This window comes from Grus americana, chromosome 13, assembly GCF_028858705.1.
Source record: "Grus americana isolate bGruAme1 chromosome 13, bGruAme1.mat, whole genome shotgun sequence".
Taxonomy (NCBI): Eukaryota; Metazoa; Chordata; class Aves; order Gruiformes; family Gruidae; genus Grus; species Grus americana.
This window is the reverse complement of record NC_072864.1, coordinates 5,576,598-5,595,441: the sequence shown is the minus strand read 5'-3', so window position 1 is coordinate 5,595,441 and position 18,844 is coordinate 5,576,598. Positions and strand designations below refer to the sequence as shown.

The following is an 18,844-nucleotide window of genomic DNA, read 5'->3' as shown; positions in this document are numbered from 1 at the left end:
AAAGAAAAGGATGACACCCTGCTCTGAAATGTCTGTCACTCCCAAAGAGCTAAATTTAGAACAGTGGCTAGAGATTTCTTTTCTCTTTCTCTCCCTGCCTTCCAAATGGGGCAAGCCCCCCCTACACAGTGTCTAAAATTTTAACCAGAAATGCTGAAGGTGATGTTTCAGAGCCATTCTACCTGACTCCCTGGGTGTGCCTGGCTGCTTCAGATTGGTTCATAAGGAGCAAACAGGCGAGTTACATTTTTCTTACTTCTCCTTTGAATCAGTGAAAGAGTTAATTTTAATGAGAATGTGCAAGAATTATAGTGTATGTGCTAGGGATTAAAGATCAGCTATTATAAATTGTCAATCTATAAGCCACCAGCCACTAGCTCGCATTGCACTTTGACCTTATCTTTATATGTAACAGGAAAGAGCTGTTCTTAGCCCAGACCGGAGGGGACCACTACGGCTGCAGGAGCAGCTGGGTACGGGACACAGAAACTGGTTATTACATGAGAGATGGATTCAGTATTTGGCAGAAATAAAGAAGAACATCCAGAGCCCATAAAAGCTGAGGTGCAAGGTAAGTGAAAGAAAATCTGTCCTAATACATGCGGTTACTTTGGTGTTTTCAAATATGTAAACACTGAAACACTTGTTCACCCAAGACAACAAGGAAAAGGGAAACTGAGAAAGCAAGAAACGTAAGTGAATTTTGTTTAAAGGACTGAGCTCAGGAAATATTTGTGCCCCAACTGTGGATTTTTTTCTCACTTTATGGGCATTTCTGTGTACTTTTCCAAAAAGTCTGTTTGAACAGAATTCACTGAAGTTGGTGGTGAGGGCCGAAGTCGGGATTTAATCTGCTGACCCCTCCTCCCCCATGGCTCTGCTCAAGCTTTCGGTTTTTCCTCTCTGTAACCCTTCCCTACCCTCCTCTGTCTGCTCACACTCTTCCTTGCTTTTTAGGGTCACTAAAATTGGGGCTCTTCAACAATAGGATTTGTAAATAGAAAAGCAGCAGTAATGGATGCCACCGTGTACCGTTAAAAAGAGGATTCAGAAGTCAATCCAGTAAAAACTACAGAGTATCCTTCAGAGAGATAAAGTGCCTCTCTAGGGATGAACGCATGATCAATCTGTTATTTTAACTGCTTTTTTTACTTTACAGAACTTTTTTGCTACAGCTACAGGAGAGGTTTGCTGCTGAGAACCCCTATTTAGTAAATATATGCTGCATTTTTTGTAATAAGTAGTCCAAGAAATGGTAGGCATCTAATACCAATTTTAAAGTCATTTCCCAAGTACCACACTTAAAAAGACGACAGTTAAAACTTGCATGGCTTTGTTGTTGTTGTTAGTTGTTAGTTTGGTGGCTGAATTGGTAAAGATGTTGTTTCAAGTCAGACAAAGTGCTTTGTTATAATTTGTGGTAGATTTATGCCTTTTTTTTTTTTTACTCATGATAAAAACTTTATATTGAAACATTTGAAGTTGTTTGCAAACAAACCATTTATCAGACCTGATCTATATGTGTTATAATTGTTTATTTGAACAAAGACTTCACATTTCAGTAAATAAAGTCATGTATACAAAATATTCCTTCATTGGTAATGATGATTCGGTATTTACCAATTATGAAAACAGAGAACCTTGACCTCTCTAAATATTTTGCTGGCACTGAGCTCTGCTAGTATTTTGGCTCCTTGTTACTCAATATGTACATTGTAAATATGATCCCATACTTCTAACATCAGCTGTAATTGAACCCATGCTCTCCTAAACACTGTACAGCCATGTGATTATATAAGACTCCGTTGCTATGATAGTTAATAAACTTCCAAATATTTGGAGATTTTACACTGTCACTTGTGTCCTCACGTGGTACAGAAAAGTATCATTATTTCCACTTCAGATAAAAGTTTGAAGCAAAAAAGATACAAGGTCTGGGTTTTTAAAGCTATTTAAGCACTTTAGGATGCTGATTGGTACCCAGTGTGATTTACAAAAATTCTTAATTTCCATGAAGATGAATTTTCATCTGAAAACCTCACTAGATGACCCTTTTGTCCCTGCTTTTCATACTGGAATTATGCCAGAAATTACACTGATTTACACCAGAAGTTTCAGAAGCTGCATCAAGTCCACAGTACCTTAAAAAGAACATCTCCTTTTTTCCCTGTTTATCTCTTCCAGCAAAATTATTTTTTGGCCTGTCCTGGAACTTTTTGAACATTATTATTCTGACATAGGGGAATAATCTCTAAATATATTTTTTTTTAGCCCTAGGAGCTGCAAGATATTCACTGAATTGCAGAAATACCTGCTTTTCTTGAACGATGGGCCCCAAAGCAGAAGATAGTTTTACAGGGTCAAAATCCCACAAGACGTCATATACAGCAGAAGCGTTACATTTTCACTGCAAGGAAAGAAGGGCTGGCTGCAGCAAGACCACATGCAGTCACCCCCAACTCAGTGTTAGCAAAATGTATGTTAGGGCATGACCAGCTGCTCATGCTCATTGCATAGATTTACAGTCATATATAGCATTGGTAGGAGGGCAAGAGCTCAAAAGACCACGCTCACTACGCTGCAGTTGCCCATGGTACTAGAGAAATAGCAGAGTTACAATCTTCTATTGCCACATATCAGAAAACTGTAGAAAGGGAAGTGGCAAGAAGAGAAACACTTTCATTTTAGGCATATAAGCAGATTAAAGTTGTTCAGCAATTAAAGTTCAGTAGTCAGCCAAACAAAAATTATGTATCTATTTTGAATATATACTTTCTTAAGATCATAATCCTATTCTCTCTGAAGGTTTCTTGTCTTCTGCTAACTTGGGATTTCCTCACTGTCTTCTCATCAGCTATTTTTAGTTACTCACGTTTTGTGTAATTACCTGTATTAAAGGTTAAATCTCATTCATCTTACACACAAAAGTACCATGATTATTGCACTAGAACTTCTTGTAGTAGAAAGACAAGTAAGGTTTGGTTTTCAAGGCTCTTCTAGAATGTTGTTGTAGTAATAGTAGTAGTAGTAGTAGTACTACTACTAGTAATAAAGTCCATCCATTGTGTCAAGAATTTTTTGTCTTCCCTATGTATTCCAGAACTCTAACCCTAATGAAGTTGTGTGAGTATATTGTGGCATACAACATTAGCTGGTTAGCCTGACTGAGAATGTATTTTAGGTAAAGTTAACATTTAGTCCACATACCTCCTTTGCATTTGGATGGTTTTTCCTTGTGTCCTTAACATCACTTGTTTGAAGAAATGGCAAATGTCCTTGTCTCTCTTACTTAAAAAGGTCAAAATTCAGGAAATCTTCTCTTAGAAAGTGACCAAAGTCCCTTTAGGATCTCAGAAAGTCTTACAGCAGAACAATTGTTACCTGTCTGCAACTGCATCAGCTTTCACAAAATTGAATATATCCATGGGAGGACATTTCTATCTGTTGTACAGGGAGTATTAATAAGAAAGTGTGTCAACGTATTTGACATGAGGTCACAAACTAAATGATAAGGAGAACTAAAAGTTCTGAATAGCTTTTTATGCAGGGACGATGTTCAGTGCAGGAATTGTGTGGACAAGTAGGTTGTGATCTTAAATATTCCCTCAGGAGGCATACGCATATAGAAGCAAGTGAAGCTTTTAATTTAATATCTGATAGGCTTTGGTTCAGCTCCTTAACCCTAATGACATTCTTTAATTGTTGTTATTCTGTGTGTCAAATGGTAGATAATGTATTTCTTGCAGGGATTTGATGAGGAACATTTCACATTCAAACCTCAACAGTACTTATATATTTTCAGTATAATATTCCTACCCTTTATTTGTGTTCAAAACACCAACATTCTAACTAGTCTCACAACAGTATTCCCAAAATGACACTACATTATGGTGTGTAATTTAATTAATGAACTTTTTACTGGAATTCATTTAGCCTGAAGTTTAAATTGACGTACTGAAGGCCAATGCAAGTCATGTAACCTATAAAATATGTTTATTTCTGAAAAACTCTAGCTTTTCCTGGCATGAGTAAAAGGCTTTAAATGTATCAATTTAAAATCTGAGTGCAGGAAAGAAAGGTCCAACTTTATTTAATTCCTGATATTTAGCAAATTACATTCCAGCAATCTCATCTTTTTATAGTAATCTCATATAGCAATATTCATGCAAAATATTACTAGTGCCACATTTTTAAGCAAGTCATATTTTCATTAATCAAAACTCCATCATAATTATATGCTATTACAAATCTTGAATTACACCCATAGTGTGTCTGCCTATATGAAGCCTATGCCCTAAGGAAAATTGTTCTGTAACGTGCCCCTCACCTAAATGAACCGATACTGATATCTCCTTTTTGTTTATAGGTCAGTTCCCCCCTTGGTTGCAAGGGATACTTCTCCGAAATGGCCCAGGGATGCACACAATAGGGGACACTAAGTATAACCACTGGTTTGATGGCTTGGCTCTGCTGCATAGCTTTACATTTAAAAATGGTAAGTTGTTGCACATCACATTAACAAAAGTTCAACAACCCAAATCCAGGTGCCGTATGTTGCTAATTCTGTTTGATTAGTGTTAGAAAATTGCAGGTTTCCTCTGCAGAGTGGCATGTGTGGTGAGGTGGTAACTGCTTTGGGGAAAGTCTCTCCAAACATACCCTGACCCCTCACTCTCCACTGCAGCAGCAGGAGTATCTCCACAGGGCTGTTATCAGAGATAGATTATGTTGTCTTTTTTTCGGGAGTGCCAAAGTTCAATATTGTCTGCACTGCTGGATAGCCTGCAACCAGGTCTGAGCGGGTCACTGCAGGGCAGCCCTTGCCTTCCACCCAGAGCAAGAAAACCTCTATTGTTTCAAACTAGATCAACCAAAAGTACTGTAATATCCGGAGATTTTTCTGTTGTGGATGAACAACCTAGTTTCAGGGAAGACTAACATTCCCCTTTTGGGATTTGGTTGCAGCTATAACAGCTGCCAGGAGAGAAACTGGGCCACTGTGTCACTTCACAGATCAAACCTCACTTAGGTATACTTGACACCCCTACAAGCAGTCCTCCTACTTGTCATTCTTATGGAGGGAAAACAGGCAGCTCGTCTATCCAAAACAATTTCATTTTTTGTTTCAGTTAAAGCATTTTTTACCAGTTCAGCTGTTTTACAGTGTGAGGCAGGATGTTTTACATCTAGATTCTTGCTGCAAAAATAATGTATCTGTAAAAAACCTGGGGTTTACTCCTGTTTACTCCTCCATTCCTAGTGTTTACTTTTTAGTTTCCGTTTCTGTGATTGGAGGCATTTAATGCAACTGCAGGATCTCCTTGCCTGTCCAGCTCTACATCCTTAACAAAATAACCTATAAAGAAGTGACCAGTGTTTTTTAAATTGCCAGTGTATTTTACTTACCTAAAGCAAACAGAGCTTAGCTAGTTCAAATACGATGGTCCATTAAATTGGGTAGGATAGACATTGATTGTTTCAAGCAATTTGTTACCCTCTCATAACTAAATTTTACCAATACAAGAGATTTATCACCACCCACACATTGATGCATAACTGATCCTTTTTACACAGATTGTTTTGGTTTACTGGAAGAGTTTACCAAATCCCTCCTTTCCTCTCGCCAGTCCCCCAGTATTGTCCAAATGTGTTGGGAGTCAAGGAAGCTAGACAAATTGTTACCGATCTCAGCAGCCACAAGAACAGTCCTGGGTTCCTTAGGGAGCTGAAAAAGCCTTAAAGGCAGGGATTTAGGGGCATTGGCAGTTTCATTGCAAACTTTTCTTAGCTAAAGGACATCTACTTGAGAAACTCTTTCTGACTTTACCTATGCTAATTTTCTAAAGAACTCAGTATAAAATGCAATTGAAACCTGTTTGGCCTTTGTCAGGTGAAGTTTACTACAGAAGTAAGTATCTCCGAAGTGACACATACAACTGCAATGTAGAAGCAAACCGAATCGTGGTGTCTGAGTTTGGAACTATGGCTTATCCAGATCCATGCAAAAACATATTTGCCAAGTAAGCAGTGCGTTTTCCAGTAAGATTCTTCTATCTACTTCTCTCTCCAGCACAGATGTCTTTCTGTTTACTCTTGACACGTATTTACAAATAGGAAATTTGTTTTGTAAATTTACAGTTTCCAAATAGTGACAAGGCCAAGAGATACATCCAGCACTGTACACTCTATGGGTTATTCTAAGGCAAATATTTTAAATTCATTTTATCAGCAATATTGGCTGTTTTATTCACTATTGCAAGTAGATCTTGTTGTAATTTTGAAAAAACAAATATTTTCTTTTTCAAGTGTTTCACAGAAATTTATAAAAACCATATTCTCTAGGGGGAGAAGCAGCAAGAAAGGAAAAGATTAAGAGATGGGGAAGGAATTTATGCGAAGTTTGTTCAACAAAAAGAAAAAAAAGCATCAATAATGGAAAAAAATCAGATAAACTTCTGGATTAAAGACCATTTTTATAAAAAAAAGAAAGTGATGAAAAATTTTGATTGTTTCCTGAGTCATGTGCAGTGCTTTGAAGGACTGCAGCCATAGGCCTGAGCTAATCTTATGTTCAAAATCAGAACCACTTGGGATCACTGCGATAGCTGCTTTCATGCCGTTAGAAAGGATGACAGGCTGTATAGGGGAGGGAAGGTGTAAGCCGTCATGTTATCACCTATCTTGTAAAATTGCCTGTGGATATTCCCTGACAAATGCAAGTAGCTTACCCATCTCTTCTTCCTGTCTGAACTACATCTAATGACCTTGAATTTTATATTTGGTAAGAGCACATGCATGGGTAGTTATTGCAAAACAGTTGATATGTTGTAAGTTGTTACCCTGAGATAAGATGCTTTTCTTCCCTCTTCCAGCAGTAATAGGGTAACGCTGGCATTTTAAGTTCAAAAGGGATATAAGCAACTTTGTCTTGGTTTCAAGTAAATATGATGAAATCCTACACTAAGATGGAAAACTGTCAAGCCCACATGTGAAGTTAGATCTTCTTTGAAATCATAATTGTGATATGGGATAACACTGGGAACAAAAATATTCCCTCAGGGAGAATATGAATCTATTTCATGAAGGCATACCCTGAAAAATCTACCAGCTTTTAGGTAGAAACTGTTAGGCCAAATTCTCACAAGGCATGCAGAGGAGAGTGTGTAATTAGCCCATCCTAATAAACCAGTGCATATGTTACAGCTGACAGCAGGACTGGACTTGGATGCCCATTTGTGCATGGAAAACCAGCTGCATGCATGTCCTTAACCCTTGCCCAGGCCAAGGGCGTTGAAGAAGTGTCTCTTCTCTGCTTTTCCACCCTTTCCACCCTGGCAGTGCAGGAGCCACCAGAAGAGGGCACGGAGGGAAGAGACAGACCCAGCTCCACACAGCCCACACTGCTCTACTGACTTCTGCTTTGCGCGGGGTAGAAGCTAATAGAGCTTCTGCTGCACTAATGAACCCATACGGAATTTCCCTCTGTACAGGGCATTCTCATATTTGTCTCACACCATTCCTGAGTTCACGGACAACTGCCTGATAAACATTATGAAAACTGGGGATGATTTTTATGCCACCAGTGAGACTAACTTCATCAGGAAAATTAACCCACAGACGCTGGAGACACTAGAGAAGGTATAAACGACTGTCTGTCATTCTGGTTCCACATCTGCTAATGAATAAAGTTTCAGGCTGACTCGTAAGGATCCTTTAACATGTGCAGGACACAAAACTGGAAAGATATTTTTCTTCTTCTACTATTCCCTTACTCTTGAAATCATGGTAAAGTGAAATAGTGAAGATACTAGATCTTTTAAGAACTCATGAGTTCAAAATTAAGTCCCAGGTAGTTTGGGAAAAGCTGGGCTTTGAGCAATTACACTTGTACATAATCCAGCAAGGTTGCAGGAATAATACCACATAGCATGCTTATGACATAAGTATTTTAGATTATTTCCATTATTATGCATCTGTAGTTATCAAGTGATTTACATAATTAATAGTTCAGTAGGTCAGTTATATGACTAATTTTCAAGTACCTTATGCAAGATATTACTTAATTGTTAAAACAAAATCTTGCCATATTGAAATACACAATGATTTTTTTCTAGCATGCAGTACATTTTGAGTACCATTTCCAAGCTTTAAAACAAACTGAACTCTTTTTCTCCAGAAGATTTCTAGACTCATAGCCCTATTAAATAAACTGCTTTCAGGATCAAATGGGCATTTGCGGAGTAACTTATTTACCCAATCCTCCTGTTGCGTTATGTGTCTACAAGGGAGGCAAATGCAATTCAGATTCTGTAACTTGTTTTAGCCTTGAATTAGAAAATCATTTGAGTACCCACATAAATTATTTGGCTTAACTGTTTAAATTTCAAGGCCTTTTGAAAATGGGGTACCAATAAAAGGCTGCCAATGCTAAAAAGCTGATGGATTTGTGGTGTTAGCCAAGATCAATTTTAATTCTCTTACACATCTCTAAAATCTCCTACTGTATCATTTTCCAGGTTGATTATAGCAAATACGTAGCTGTAAATGTGGCAACTTCTCACCCACACTATGACAGTGCTGGTAATACTCTCAACATGGGTACTTCAATAGTTGATAAAGGGAAGACAAAATACATTCTATTTAAGATTCCTCCCTCTGTGCCAGGTAAGATATGTCTTTTACCAGTATTTTCTAGAAACTTGTCAGCAATTTCTTTTCTTTTGAGGTTAAGGGGTGGTGATACAGCTCTTCTAGAAACTGATGGCATTCATTTTCTTAATTTTAACTTATTGTGAACTTAATGTTAACTGCTTAGCTTGTCTGGGCATGTGCTATTACAAAGGTTCATCTTGAATACTGTGTAAACAGGGTATTTCAGTATGAAGAACTTTGCATTTAGAAGAATTTGCTTTTAGAAGAATTCTACTTTGAATATTACTAGAGTGAACTAACATTTAGAATAATTTCCATTACCTGTATTGAGATGTGTAGAGGGAGGATGAACAGAGACAATTTTATCTATAGGGCGGTATATATAAATTGAAGTTGTATATTTTAATTTTCATTTTTCATAAATGAAAATGCTCTTAAAATGGTGATACTATGATTATAGGGAAGCAGAATACCAAATAATACCTAATACAGAGTTAATTCCTTTCTATCCTGGCCTACACTAGGCATTGCTGAAATCGTGTCCTTTGTTCACAGAGAAAATCACTTGCTCTTTTTCCTTCAAGGCAATCTTTTTTGCATGTGTGGTGTTGTTTAAAATTAGCTGCTAATGTGATGTCTGTCCTCTTGGTTGAACAATCAAGGGGCTGTCCACAGCTGAAAGGTAAGTTTGTAATTTCTAGTTGGGGCTCAAAGTCAGTATAGAACAAACAGGAACATCTCCTTAGAAGTTCAAAAACATGGGGGCATTTGAACCCCCTTGTAAAGCTGCCAGTTTAATTGAACATCTTTCTGCTCTATGCTGGAACTTCTGAAGACAGTAACTAGTGGAATCAAATACTGAGATGAGGGGGCTCTATCTAAAAGGATCCAGCATTGTGATATTACTGCGTTGCTTCACTCAGATGCAAACTTCTATGTTAATTCTGCAGGAGGAAACAAACCACTTTGTTAACAGGAAAATGCAAATAAAATGGAGAGGAACCTGTTATTTCCTACTTCATACATGGGAGAAATCCAAGCACAAGATTGTACTGGAATTTATTATAAATATAATTTTATTTTTTATCATTTATGTTCAGAAAAAGAAAAGAAGAAATCTTGTTTTAAACACCTGGAAGTGGTATGCTCCATCCCTTCTCGCTCTCTGCTCCACCCAAGCTACTACCATAGCTTTGGAATCACAGAAAATTACATTGTCTTCATAGAGCAGCCATTCAAACTGGATATTGTCAAAATGGCAACTGCTTACATCCGAGGAGTGAACTGGGCTTCCTGCCTTGCCTACCATAAGGAAGATAAGGTATTTTTCCTAATGCTAAGCAATGGAGTCAGCCAGGCCAGTGACCTCTTCCACACTGTTCTAGTTTTCATCTGGTTCCTTAATTTCAGAAATCCCTCATTTTTTTTCAACCCTTGACTTTCATGTTGCACTTTTGTTTAGAAGTTGTATTTTTTTAATACTATCTCCCATCTCCAGAAATTTCACAAATAAATATCTGATGCTGAAGAGCTTGAGAAAGAGGATAGTTTGGCATTGTTAGAAATATTGTGTGCTAGCAGAGAAATTCAAAACCGCACTAGCATTCCAGACACATACAGTTGCTCCTGGTCCAAACAAAATACTGCATATTGTGGGTGAGATCTGCTCTAGATCCGTTGCATCAGATAGGAGAGCCAGACTGGAGGAAAAGCCCGCATCTAACAAAAGGAGAGTCTTTCACTGTGGCAACTGAGGAAAAAACTTGTGTTCTGAGGACTTTATTTCTACATGCTCTGGCCATCAGTAAGTGGGACATGCTCGAGTAGAGAGCACCAGCATAGAGCACTACAGAGACTAAGGCAGATTTATTTAACTTAAAAATAAAGCACATGATTTTCCACATTTTACCAGAAAACCTTAATCCTCAGCCCAGCCTAAATAGTAATTTGCAACAGTAAAATGAGTTTAAAACACTTCCACGCTTATTTTACTCCTGCATTTTTTGGTCTTCAGGTTGGAACCTCTTGTCTCCTAGCAGCAAATCCCGAGTTCTCAATATGCTTCAGTAGAAACAGACAATACATTAGAATGTTGATGGCTGCCATCAGAAAACAGTTTCCTAAATAACTATTTGCTGATCATTAACGGTTTTAAATGTTTCCTATCTTTCAGACTTGGTTTCACTTTGTAGACAAGAAGACTAAAAAAGAAGTATCCACCAAGTTTTATACCGATGCTATGGTGCTTTTTCACCATATAAATGCTTATGAAGAGGATGGCCACATTATTTTTGATATTATTGCCTATACAGACAATAGCTTATATGATATGTTCTATTTAAAAAACCTGAGTAAAGACTTTGAAGAAAACACCAAGCTTACCTCCATACCAACCTGCAAACGATTTGTTGTTCCTCTGCAGTATGACAAGGTAGAAAGAAAATGGCTTTTTAATCTATTCTTTGATCAGTAATTTAAAATACATCAGTGTGAATAATGGGTAAATTATGAGTTGCCAGCCCTTATGTGCAAATTTCTGATTCTTTAAAAATAACACATACACAAAGTGTGCAGGAGTTTTGTTTTGTATATGTATTGTAAGAAACGGCAATGAGCAGCTGGACATACAGTTACGTGGATCTAGGTTCTGGTACCATCCATTACAGAGAACAGGGCTCTTGAGCATACGTAATTGCCTTACCAGTGAGATTATTTGTAAGATGCTATCAAATACAAGCATATATATTAACTTGGCTGTTGACTGGAAGGGCATGCATGAGATTTTGCACAATCTGTTTCTTCCACTTTACTGGAAGCCTATATATAATATACGCACGCTCCCAACTGTTGCAATGGTTTTACTAAGATTGGAAGGTTTCATTTAAGTGTGAGATTTGCCAGGAAGAGGAAAGATTTTATCTTTCAGTGTAATTTAAAACATCATTTTACATCATTGTTTGCCGGGAAGATTTTATAGTGCCCAGCAACTTGGGCAAGTTTCTGCCTGACACATTTGGAATGGATAATACTTTTTCTTTCTACATCCTAGAATATTGTTGCTTTGTTCATGTCTCAAAAACAGTTATGCAGCAATGACAAAGGATGTGTTGGATCACACCAGCTACCCAAATTATCCTGCAATCTTAAGAAGTTAGCAATAGCGTATTAAAAACAAGAGTGCATTACACCTATTTTTGCACTTGATTTATAGCAGCTGTGAAAAATCTGAACTTGGTGACTTTTAGTGGGAATTTGATACATAATTCCTTGAAACCATCTTCATTAATTAAATTCACAAATTATGTAATCCATCTATTGTGCTTCTGGAACATAGCCATGTCTATCTAAACCTTTCTAAAGGCTTGGTGTGATTCAAAATGATTGCTCTATAATATATTAAAATCCTCTGAGTATAACAAGATTTCTAATGAAAAGGTCAGAATCTAATGTTACAAGATAAACGCCATAAGAAGGAACTTCTTGAAGGTGGTTTATTTGTTTAATCCCAAAATTGTCTATAATAATATCAAACCTGATGAAAGATCTAAATTAGAAGCATATTCTTAGAGACACATTATTTTTCAGCATATGTCTCTTTCAGGATGCTGAAGTAGGTTCTAATTTAGTCACAATTCCATCCACCGCAACTGCTGTAAAAGAGAAAGATGGCAGCATCTATTGCCAACCTGAAATACTATGTGAAGGTGAGACATTTATACAAATCTCAAACATGTTCTCTTACATACACATAGGTGCATTCTAATAACACCTAATAGCTGTTCATATATGTAAGATCTTTATAAATCTAAGAGAAACTAAACTTTTAATTAATATGTTTAGTGTAGATATTGACAATATCTTCATCTTCAGTACTTCACTTCTCTGGATCTATCCAGCAATATATTACCCCAAACCTCTCAGAATTATATTTATCAAGAGTGAAATCCTCGAAATATCTGAAGTTACATCAGTTTTATATTAATATAGGATCCCAAGTCTGATCTTACAACTATTAATATGGCTTGAAAATCTACCTATTAGAACAGTAATTTTAGTTAAATGGGTCTGTTATAAATAGTAACTTCAGTTATTACTGTATTTTATAAGGATTGCCTTTGAAAGTGGATTTTAAAACTTTTTTTCAGGGGATAATAACAGGAATATGTAAAGAGTATATATTTACCTAAAGTGAAAGTAATTTCTTTGAATGGTAGCCTCCAATTATATCTCAGATGTTCACATCTCATGTATTTATGAAGAAAGAAAAAAAAACAAAAAGCAAACACCCCCCCCCCCCAAGTTCCAGTATAATGAACCCCTAAGAATGCAAAATTGTCATTTTTGAACTAAGAACCCTGGCTTAATTATGTTCTGTTAATACCCATCTTCAGCTTTTTAGAAATTCAGACATACAAAATCTATGCAACACCTGTTTTAAATACTGCCAAGGTTTTTCACAGGGCAAAACTTCCTGAAGATTGGCATATATAAATGTACATTTCAGTTATTTTCTTGTCTTGTTCCTGAGTCTTAAACTTTATTTTACCCAGGGATAGAACTGCCTCGCATCAACTACGACTATAATGGCAAGAAGTACAAGTATGTCTTTGCAACGGAAGTCCAGTGGAGACCAGTTCCTACGAAGGTACAATTAACACTTACGAAGTCAGAAATTGTATTTATAGAACACAAATCAAAGTTAAGCAGTTATAAATAGACCACACGCTACTAGTTTGGCCCAAAATACAGCCTAATCTGCATTCATATGTGCAAATTCAAAGTGTGTGGTTTTGAGGCCAGGACTTCTTTAATGTGCCAAGAGCTACAAAGGAGAGAGTAGGAAAAAGAAGTACTAGACAGAAATACATCTGCAATATTTTTTCCCTTTAGGAAACCTAACTAAAAAAAATAAGTTATTGCAATAGATATATTAAAATATATTAAAACAATACCTAATTTTTCAGAAAGCTTTATCTTTTTTCTAGCTAGCTATTAGAGGGTAGCAAATGCTTTGTGTATGCATGATGCCAACTTTTCAGGAGACAGCCTAGAGTACAAATAGATTAGATGGAAAAGTATTAATAGTGGAAAATGAGTATTGTACAGACAAAGTCACTCTTTATAATTCTTGTTCTGGGACGATAAGGCGGCACAAATTGAGTTCATTGTTGGTTCTTGTATATAATTACCACAACTGATTACAAAATAAAGCTGGATTTCTGCATGATGCAAGAAAATTTATTGCAGCACATATGACAGTAGCTCAAACAAATCTGCAAGTTTGTGATTTCCAGTGTAGATAATGCCTGCTTGACTTAAATAGAATAAAAAATGCTGTTAGAAGATTTTTTTTTTCACATCAGTTGCTCTTTAATGAATGCAGGCACAACAGCCATGTATAATCCTTAGGTAAAGTCCGTCAGCGAAATTGCTGTCATCTTGGTTAGAAGGGAGAATTCGTCCAAATTCTTCCTCCAGTAATTTGAATATTTTCATAGTTGTGAAAACATATTTTTTGACTAAAGGTTAAAAGGGAAAAGAATATAACTGCATCTGTACAGGTAGAGAAAAGGCCTTAATAGAATTGAACTGAAAATGCCATGCATCCCCACTGGTGATTGGTTTGGTCAGGCACTTGACCGATTAATGAAATGAAAATCTGTACTCTGTTCTTTCAGTAAATGCCAGTATCTGTGTGGAATTCTTGCCCCATTGGTTTAATCTTTACACATCACTATTAATAGCCTTTGTTCTGGCATATATACCCTACTTAACAATAGAAGGCCTTGAAAAATATTGAGGTCACAATAAAAGGAAAATAATTCACAGGATTAGAAAACGGAAGGTTTAAATCCTGTTTCCTGCTTTACTACAGAAACGCAGTGATTAGTGCAAGTCACTTAAATGCTCTGGGCCTTGGACTCTTCCTCTGTATAGTGAGGGCATTATTTATAGTGAAGGTTCTCTCTTCATTTGTTAGCATTTGCAAAATACTTAAAGCCCATAAATGAAAGATGGAATTGTAATCTAATGAAATGAAATTAAAAATTGTGTGATTATGCAGCACCTGAGCGTGCCTCCAAAGTTTAGCATTTTCCAGGTGTTTCCTTCTTGTGATGACACATGCCTTGTTGCTCCTTAACTCTTAGCATTGGTCCCCCATGCCAGCAGTCTGTTCATGTGGTACCTTTGGAATAAAACACTGTCTGGGTCACTGACATTTTTGTTTTCTGGTCACAACAATTTAGATTGCAAAATTTAATATCCAGACAAAGGAAATGCTCCACTGGGAAGAGGACCACTGCTGGCCATCTGAGCCCATTTTCGTTCCCAGCCCTGATGCAAAAGAAGAAGATGATGGTAAAATAACGACAACATTCTGAAAGCTGGGGTTACATGAATTTTGCATTAAATCTTACAAGTTTTATTGTTCTTAGTCAAGAAAGTTGGGTTGATGCTTCCACTGTGAGATTAAAACCAGCACCAGCCATTTTACTCCTGCAGACAAAAAAACCAAGCAACAATAGACCAAAATCAGCTTGTTTAATGACCCAAGGTAGCCATAAACAATAAAACCAATGCTTAGGACTTTTCATAGAGCCACTTGGAGCTGGATTTGTCAATAGTTTGGAGCAGTGGAAGCTCTGGGAAGTCAGTGTTGTTACAGATGAGAACATGAAGTGGCACTGCAAATATCCCTGTAATATCCATCCAGTTCTGTTCTCAGATGACTCCTTGCAAAGGTAAATGGCAAAAACTGTCAGGATGAGTCCCAAAACTGCCAGGCACGTGATGCAGTGTTGGTCTGCTTTTTTCCTTCCCAATGAACTGCAGGCAGACCGGAAAAAAGCACAGAAGAAAAGCACTCATTAGTTCTTTAGCACTTTCAGTAGACTTCTGCTCTAGTAGGCACTTTCAGTTTTAGTCCTAAAATTCTTATGAAACAAGAATCATTTCCTGACAGTGTTATCTTCTCTGCTTGGTGTAACTAGTATGTGCTCCTAATTCTTCATTTGTATGTCACAGGCGTTGTTCTGACCTGTATTGTGACGTCTGATCCAAAGGAAGCACCCTTCCTACTTGTCTTGGATGCTAAAACATTCAAAGAATTGGGCCGAGCCATAGTACATGTAGATATGCATCTGGACCTGCACGGAATGTTCATACCAGAGAAAGATTTGAAGACTGAGACTGAGTAAAATGCTGTTTATCCTATTACACAGACTCAGCCAACCTTCTACTGAAAGTGGGACAATATCCTTCAGGAACAACCTTATCTTATGACAAGAAATGACTAAATATAATCTCTTCAATAACTGCATATAATCTCTTATAAGAGATTGCAATAACTTTTATTACAAATAATTATATGCACAACGGTACATAACTATTCCAAAAGAAGAATGATCAGTTTTAAGTGCTGATGTTGTATACAACTTGTGGGGCAGGGAATAGGAGAAAAAGGTAACAAGAAATGTTTTCTTTTAGTAGAATATAGCTTTCTGAACAAATGAAACACTATATTTATAGGGTGATGCATGGCATGAGTCACATATGTCTGCAGGTCATGCAACTTTCGTGGACTGTTTCAAGACTGCAGCTCACGATTAAAGTTGTCTCCTACCAGAAAACCTCACATTAAACTATCTGCTATGATACTAAGAATTCATGGCAATGCATTCTCTTGGTGCTTGATTTCTTAAACTCCACCATAACCAAAGTATTATATTGAGGTGCTACAACTTTCTAATTTAGAACATAAAAAAACCTGCTTTGCTAATAATTTCATGGTGTATTTTTCCCTTTTATGTTGACAAAAACAAGTAACTTGAAATAGAATATATGGGTTTATGTAGCATTCAATTATACGTTAGTGCTATTCAATCTTAAGCACTTTGTTTTTAAATCAGTTTTCCTTGAGGAGAATATCTGACATGACATTTCATGTAATTAGATGATTACATTGTGTAAACGATAAACAGAAATGTAGTCTTTATTAATATTGCTAATAGTCTCTGTTAATAACAGTATGTATATGATTGAGAGCACTATATTTCTAGCAGAACTCAGATACAGATGTTCAACAAATTGTTTAGGTGAAAGACCTAATTTAGACCTCATCTGAACTACAAAGTAGCTTCAACTACAAGCTATTGTTGCTATAGCTAAGCATATGCTTTACTGTCTGCTTAGGAGCATCCATGTTCTGACCTGTGTTTATAATTTTCTGTAACAGATGCTTCCTATTAAAAGTACCCAACTCTCATTCATAGTCACAATGAAAAAGCACACTTGAACATAGTGTTCAAATGCCAAGTGTATGGTGACTGCTTTTTGTTACAGGAATGGCGTTTCCTAATCCTGAGTGTATTTCTGTTTTCTGATTTGGGGCATTGATTTTTCTTTAAATGAGAGCTTTTTTTCTTTGAATTGTATTTTCCTATTGTAGCTACCTTTGCTGTTGGAGGCATCTGTACTGATGGAGAAAACTAGGTATACATCCATCCAGTTTAGGTGTTCATCTGGTCTGTACATATCACCATACCGCTCTGGTATCTCTCACTGTTTTCTAAACTCTCTCTCACAGTGTCTCTGCTGCTCACTGTGTTCTACAGGTAGGAAACAGAATGAAATCAAGGTCATTCACTATCTCCCCATCACATGAGAATCTGGGCTTTGGAGACCTGTTCGTGATTATGTAAGATGTTTATGGCAGAGCAGGAAGTGAACCAACATCATCCACAGTTCTTGTTTGCTCTGAAACAATTATACTTCTCTTTCTCTGCTTAACTCTTTGCAGTTTGTAAGTATAAAGAATATTCAGGCTATTTTTAATGTAAAAAAAGTTGCTGTGGTCAGATCTAGAGTTAAAATATGCAGTTTTGGGCATTGAAATGTTTATCTGTTCCATAAAATGGAAATAAACACTTCAGTAAGGTGTCTCTGCAGAAACAGTCATCTTTAGTGTTTTCAAGGCATATTACCACTACTATTTAAGAGAACTTTATCTTCTAAAGAAGAAACTGAATTCCACTTTTGTAAGTAATATGGAACCAGTACTGGAATGGAAGACTGACTTCTGATGTTGGCAAAGGACACCAGCTGTGGGGTTGTTCCTTTTAACCTGAAAAAGTTTGGATTTAACAAATCTCCACAGATACTTCTGGAATTATAAGGTGGTAATGAATCAAAAGTCTAATCATTATTATAGATCTCCTGTTAAGAGTTTGTTTCCAGGATTTCTTCTGTAGAACTCATAGTGTTATGTTTTCAGATGATCATGAGTTTGCATACAGGAGTTACTTGACTTCTGAGGAGCTAATTGTTACTGGCAGAGATGACATGGTAGGGGAATATTCATCATAAAAACATTCTGCAGTCTAAGAAAGCAAATGTGTTATTTATGTTCCTGTAGGTATACTGCAAAAAATATGTATTGGGTATGAGTTTTTAAACAAAGTGTGCTGTATTCACTTGGTCAGTATTACACAGGATTTGATTAGCATCGTTTGTAGTCAACCTGAAGAGAAAACCAGTGATGTAAATCTGGATTTGCCAATCCCAGTATCCTCCTGTGGCAGAGACAATATGGATAAAACCATATGGCTAATCACAAATTTGTGGAAGAATGTTTTTAGCAGTTGCAATAGCAATCTGATGAAACATTTACCCTGAATCTGGTAATACACTGTGTCATTTCTAGGCTGACAATAGCAAGGGGGAATGCAAATATGCTTTGCCAAGTGGCTGCAAGGCTTGTGTGAGGTTTTTTTTGTTGTGGTAACATGGCACATGTAATGAGTCTGTCATTTGGTTTGCTTCTCTGATGTCCTTCACTATGAATGAAATCTTGATGGACAGAAAGATTTGATTCTTCTTTTGCATCAATTTAAGGCATAAATTAGCCCAGTAAAACTAATGGAGTTATTGTAATGGCATAAAAAAGAATCTAGATTTAGTGACTGCAAATGAAAATAGTAAGGATAGATAGCTCCATTAAAGGAAAAAAACATAGTTGAGCAAGAGAATCAGGCCATGGGTATGCATACATGTAATTACTTCGAAGATGTTACAAATGGCCCTGTATTTGGTGGAGTGGTGTGGTTTGGTTTGGTTTTGGGTTTTTTTATCTACGGGTTTCATTAAATGGAACAAATAACAAAGCATAATAATTAATTTGTTCTCTGGAAGT

General features: G+C 36.8%; 1 protein-coding gene across 1 annotated transcript; it reads left to right on the top strand.

Moving 5' to 3' along the window:
* The first annotated feature begins 428 nt into the window (after positions 1 to 428).
* BCO1 (beta-carotene oxygenase 1) lies at positions 429 to 18,815 on the top strand. The gene is made up of 11 exons (XM_054840972.1): positions 429 to 571; positions 4,367 to 4,495; positions 5,891 to 6,020; positions 7,491 to 7,638; positions 8,517 to 8,664; positions 9,753 to 9,973; positions 10,826 to 11,083; positions 12,254 to 12,356; positions 13,203 to 13,297; positions 14,901 to 15,012; positions 15,679 to 18,815. Exons 1-11 carry the CDS (start codon positions 508 to 510, stop codon positions 15,849 to 15,851), a joined length of 1,581 nt encoding a protein of 526 aa, XP_054696947.1. The 5' UTR covers positions 429 to 507; the 3' UTR covers positions 15,852 to 18,815.
* Positions 18,816 to 18,844: the final 29 nt, after the last annotated feature.

Coding starts and splice junctions, on each gene's coding strand:
- BCO1 (XM_054840972.1), top strand. CDS start 508: ATGGATTCAGTATTTGGCAGAAATAAAGAAGAACATCCAGAGCCCATA. Junction 4,496..5,890: donor TAGCTTTACATTTAAAAATG/GTAAGTTGTTGC, acceptor GGCCTTTGTCAG/GTGAAGTTTACTACAGAAGT. Junction 8,665..9,752: donor GATTCCTCCCTCTGTGCCAG/GTAAGATATGTC, acceptor ATTTATGTTCAG/AAAAAGAAAAGAAGAAATCT.